Source organism: Notolepis coatsorum, assembly GCF_963971535.1.
Source record: "Notolepis coatsorum genome assembly, chromosome: 1".
Classification (NCBI taxonomy): Eukaryota; Metazoa; Chordata; class Actinopteri; order Aulopiformes; family Paralepididae; genus Notolepis; species Notolepis coatsorum.
The window spans coordinates 142,300,104-142,306,103 of NC_140165.1; the positions used below are offsets into that span (position 1 = coordinate 142,300,104).

Below are 6,000 nucleotides of genomic sequence, written 5' to 3' on the forward strand. Positions count from 1 at the left end.
CAATTGTTAAGGGGATGCAGACCAGAGAACAACACCAGTCCTGTCCACACAATTCATAGATTCACAAAAAGCACACCAGCCCTGAGCCTCAGCCCATCCACCCATGTAAATGGTAAACAAGCCCCCGTTAAACCCCCAACATTAGACACCAATTGACCGTCAGCATGAATGGTTAAGAGGAGGGAAGACCTTTTAGTAAAGACAGCCCTCGGCGGGGAACAAAGGAACGGCGTCCCAGCATTGTAGCATTAGCCGCGCACTCTAGGATAGCCGAGAAAACACCCAAAACAGTCATGACGACCATGTTTTCCCAAATATCCTGCCCCTCCCGCCAATACATCACTTGGCTGTCTCACGGGACAACGAGCAGTATTACTCATGCTAGTATCAATGCCTGACAACGCAGGCCTTACCCGCGCACGACTTACCCGTGCACGACTTAGCTCGACTGCTAACCGTCGCGCGACGTCCCTCAGTCCGCTGTCACGAGACGAGGAAGACCCAGGACAGGCCCGTTGCGCTGTTTAGGATGTGCCGAGAAGATTCCAGGGGCCGGTGAACTTCTGGCGAATACCCAACATTATGTAAATTCTCCCTGCGTTTCATAACAGCTAGTTCACGGAGTGCACTGCTACTCCCGTGTCGGAAACAAAAAGAGGAAGGTAGAGTGTGACCATGTCCGCCGTCATATAGTGGGACGCAGGGGCGTGGCCTGGTCACGTGCATGTGAGTGCATTTGTTGTTTCGTGAGCACATTATGTGCTAGGAGATAAGAGATATCTCATAATGGCGAAGAGCGAGACGCGATTGGCCAGTATGATAATATAACTGTGTGTTTGTGTGTATAACTGTGTGTTTATGTGTGTATAACTGTTGTGTTTTTGTGTGTATAACTGTGTGTTTTTGTGGTCATTTTCAGTTTCCTATGGGTCCAGGTGGTGATGGTCCACTAGGAGGAATGGTTGGAATGGAGCCTCATCATATGAATGGATCATTAGGTACAGATGACCCCTCCTGGGGTGCATGGCTGTTATCATGTAGAACACCATGAGCAATGTGTCTGCCTTGCTTTACTAACACCGCTGAGTTTGACCGCTGGACTTAAACGAGCGATTGTAGAACAAGGGTAGCTGATGTGTATAAAGATGTGTGTTAATCAAACTTGGCGTAGGCATTACAGCTTTTCAAAGTTGTCCAGTTTGACCTTTAACTTGAGTGCCACCATCTGGCCAATGTGTTATGATGCATTTGCGCGGCAGTATCTATCATTGTGTCAAACTGCAATGGTCTCTATCATGTACCATCTCATGGTAAACGTTTAATCTTTTTTAAATAAAAATACATTTTGGGACAGACTGACCCCCAACAGAGAAACATGAATCGTGATTTCATAAATGTGTTCATCTTGGTTTTCCTTCTCTCTCTCTCTCTCTCTCTCTCTCTCTCTCTCTCTCTCTCTCTCTCTCTCTCTCTCTCTCTCTCTCTCTCTCTCTCTCTCTTCTCTTCCTCTCAGGATCGGGTGACATTGACAGTCTCCCCAAGGTAACCCTTGTCACCCGTCACCCCCGTCCCCACACACATACACACACACACACGCACACACAAACAAACATACACACACACAGTTTGTGTTAATAACATACACTGAATATAAATATTACAGTTTTTACAGTTTTTCTAATTGACATGTTTACACAGAATGTGTATATTATATACATGTGTATGACTGTGCCATCACCCTCTCAGAACTCCCCTGGTAACCTGAGTATGAGCAACCAACCAGGGACCCCCAGGGAGGATGGAGAGATGGGCGGAACCTTCCTCAATCCCTTTCAGAATGAGAGTGTGAGTAGTGGAGGGAGAAAAAAAACCTGGTTGACAAATAAAAATGGCTTCAGTGAGTTGAGGTCATTTTTGAAGAATACAAAAATTTCTTATGAAATCAACCTTTACTGAAAATATTCAATATCAACAATAATTTCTCAAAATAGCACAAAATAATAGAAGATAGCTAGCCTAGCTCTCCCGGAGTTTTAAGCTAGGCTAGTGGTCCGCATTTCCCATAATGTTGGCGTGTTCCTTTAAGAGGGTTTTAATTAACACACAATTCCGGGAAAAATAACGCACCCCAAACCCATAGAACTGGACATAGAAAATCGATTATTGAATTGTGTACATGGATGCAAAATCTGAAAAAGCTAGAATCACGATAAAACAAATCACAAATAAATGTATTTATCATCTGCACAGGTTAGCCAATGTTAATCTCCCATAGCAACCAATCACACTGGTCGCATTGATTTAATTACATTTGAAAGCTTCATGTATTATTTATTTATTTATGATACTAACTTGACATCTCCTGTCAATTAACAGAAGGACACGCCCCCTCATCATACTGAGTTGGTTGTGCTCGGAGAGGGTACCCTAAAACTAATCACGAATCAAATGATACGTCTGAAGCTGAAAAACTGACACTCCTTAATATTTTTTTTCTGACTTTAACTCATCCAGCGCCATCGCTTAATGAGCCAGGGGGCGCTAGAACGCCATCGCTTTAATCAATGGGGAGACTTTGAGATTTGCGAGTGCTTAAAATATATCTTATATTATAGCTATGGGTCTAATACACCCATCGATTGTCAGTGAGTTGCTTCCAGTCAACATGCACAAAACAGATTGTTTTTTCATCCGTAGACTTCCGTTTTATACCGTTTTGAATATGAGTATAGTTTGTGATTTTTAGTAATCCCAGGAAAAGACGCGATAATAGCGTTTTAGTGGAATACACTAAACACGTTGTAATTTTTCGCCTGATTATCGAATCTTCCTGAAATCAATGCTAGATTATCATTATTATCCTTCCTCATGCATACATGAAATGGCCCTCGTAGCGCGGTGCTCCCCCCCCCCCCACCTACCTGCACCCAACGGTAAACAGCCACACACACACACAGACAGCTTCGATCGCGGTAGAAAAAAATATCAGATCAACGCAAGATTTTATATATAGAATCCTTACCTGGTCTCTGATGTAATGCAAAAGAAATAATCCAATTATCTGAACCCCATTCCAAATACAGCTCATGGAGGTCCATCCCACATTGCCCGGCATTGCATATGAAGGGGGGGGGGGGGGCTGGATGGATGAAAATTAATGGATATAGCTAATAAAAGAAATAACGATTAAAACCCGACTTTTCTCGTGATTGGCGCTGAACGGTTGGCGAGTTAACCCAACTTTTTCCGTGATTGGTGCTGAATGAGTTAATGGTCGTCTTGATATCTAGGTTAATTTCAATCTATAAATTGGTCATTAATTCAATCTCCAGACAGCACCATGCCAATAAAGCCCTACTACTGCTTGTAAACTCCCATCCAATTCCGTCTCACACACACACACATGCACAACACACACACACACACACACACACACACACACACACACACACACACACACACACACACACACACACACACACACACACACACACATGCTTCTTCCCTTCTCTATCACGAGCGCTACGTTTCTTTCTCCCTGCAGTATTCTCCGAACATGACGATGAGTGTGTGAAAGATTTGGCGGCCGGGTGGTCTTTTTTTCCATCGGCGTGGATTGGTGGAAAAGAGACAGGATGTGATGTCATCTAGGCCAGTGACTTTTCCTCTACTCCAGCCCAATCAGGACAGTCGCCCCAAGACCCCTCCCATTCAGCTCGTCCTCCTCCTCCTCCTGCTGGTCTCCGTCTGTGTCTCTCCTCTCCTGTCTCCTCTCCTGCTACACGACTCTTCTACATGTGTCCACGACTCCCTCTGCGACTCTGAAACTGTACAAAATAACCAAATTCCAACAACCAGGAGGAAACCTCTCTGTATATTTATATATCTATGTAACTGTGCACATACACCCCACTGTGCTCCAGTCACAGTCAGATCACCCATCGATGTCCCCAAAGAACCCCCCGAGCAAAGACAAGGCCGGTACCCTATTTGCCCTAAATTGGAATTCTTGAGACTTGACAGATATAACAAGAGTTTTGAAAGTGGTTGGTGAATCTTATTATCAAAGGCAAACTCCACTCCACATTTCTCTCTTCTTTTTAAATTTGTTTTCTTCTTATCATAGACAGCAACTTACTCCGTCCCTGAATGGATGAAGATGGCGTCCAACAAAACCGTTGTTATGGTTGAAGAGAGATCACAGCTTCTCATAATGATCACATCTGTTCTGATCATCAGGGCTGGTATTTTGTCTAAATGCTGGTGTCTTAAACTATGGGTCAAGGACCCAAAATGGGCCGCGGGCCCTCTTCTGGTGGAAAGATATCACAAACATATTTGGTAATATGTTTGTGATATTTTTCAATGAGCCTGGATCCTACAATTAGAAAGAAATCAAATAAAACTTGGGTCCCTGACTTGAAAAGTCTATGAAACCATGATCTAGATATTTATTATATTTATCAGGTGAAATCAGTCTGGAATCAGCTCTGCAGCTGATTTTTTACAGCAACATGATTTTACCTTTGGCTCATAGCCAGCATCCGACCGCTCTAGTCTAAACTGTTGGTGACTTTTGCGTACATACCTGCTTTCTCTCTTCTTGTTGCGTTTTTGGAAGTCAGTATCTCCAGTAGATTCCAAACTCCCATCATAAACAACTTGCACAGACATACTCGTTGCTTCACAGACGTAACCCATCATTACAAAAACAAGGAATAGGATGAAAATAACCGCTGTTAACAGTAAGTTATAACACTGACATTTGTCTTTTTAAGTGGGTACCATGTATAGTGGTGATTGCAATGAGCCAAATGTGAAATGAATACTGGTGTTAGTGGTGTTACTGGTGTTACCCTTTAAATTGAGCAGACTGTCCATTCTCCTTGAGCTCCTTATACTAGTGGTTTATCAGAGGTGGAAAGTAACTAATTACATGTACTTTCGTATTAAGTTTTATTTGTGGTCATGAGAGTACTAAAGTACAATGAGATCTGTCATTTACACTAAAACACACCATCATTCTGGACATAACTGAGTTGTGTTGATATGGTATTAAAAATACTACCACTATAAGTCCCAGGTTTGATTATCGCCAAACCTGGGACTTATAGTGACTGGTTCAAATATATAAGACCATGTCAGAAGGAGTACTCGTTTAATTTTGTAGGGGACAATGTAAAATGTTACTGAAATAACAGTGCTTCTACTAGAGTAACTGAAGTTGATACTCTCCACCTTTGATGGTTTTGAGAATCTGCTGTCCGGCCATAATGTTTTTTTTTTTTTATAACGGCCCCTGTGTCATGCACTGAGATTCTTAAATATATAGATTCCATATTGAACTTATTCTTTCTAAATTGTGCATTATATTGACTTGTAAGTTCACCTAAAGGCTTGGTGGTGTTTGGGGTGGGGGCAGGGGGGGCGGGGGGTTGCACGGAGAGCGATAAAGAATTAATTGAAATGTTAATATATGAGAAAATCCATGTAAATCCAGACACATTTTTTTTTATTTTCTGCAGCAGGTGATGTTGACTTTGTTTTCATTGGATTTGTTGGTTTTGTTTACTCTCTAAATGGTTCCTTATTATCTCACCAGCTAAAAACCAGAAAAGCTAAACACAAGTTGGTTGCCTTTAATATTCACGCCACCAGGCAGTGCACCTGCAGAGATTGGTCGGGTGAATGTGTGTGTGTGTGCACGCTATATCTCATACACTAATGGGCCGATCAACCCAATATTGGTTGACAACAGGCCAAGAACCTGCATACTCGAATATTTTTCACATCGGTGAACGACAACGTCAAAGTTTCCATTGTTATACACTCAAACATATGCTCTCTCTCTCTCTCTCTCTCTCTCTCTCTCTCTCTCTCCCCCTCTGATTGATTGCTTGATTGATTGATTGATTGATTGATTGATTGATTGATTGATTGATTGATTGATTGATTGAACATTTTATTAACAGATTGCAGAATGGGTACAATACAGTACAG

At 42.3% G+C, this 6,000-nt stretch overlaps 1 protein-coding gene across 3 annotated transcripts in view; it reads left to right on the forward strand.

Annotated features, from left to right (window-relative positions):
- Positions 1-5,389, forward strand: part of ssbp2a (single stranded DNA binding protein 2a) — a 298,038-nt gene extending 292,649 nt beyond the window's left edge. For all 3 annotated transcript variants that reach the window (XM_084334112.1, XM_084334113.1, XM_084334114.1), the window contains 4 exons: positions 920-998; positions 1,514-1,542; positions 1,747-1,845; positions 3,545-5,389. In XM_084334112.1, coding sequence (XP_084190238.1) covers positions 920-998; positions 1,514-1,542; positions 1,747-1,845; positions 3,545-3,574 — 237 coding nt within the window. In that variant the 3' untranslated portion in view covers positions 3,575-5,389. The remainder of the gene's footprint in view (positions 1-919; positions 999-1,513; positions 1,543-1,746; positions 1,846-3,544) is intronic.
- Positions 5,390-6,000: the final 611 nt, after the last annotated feature.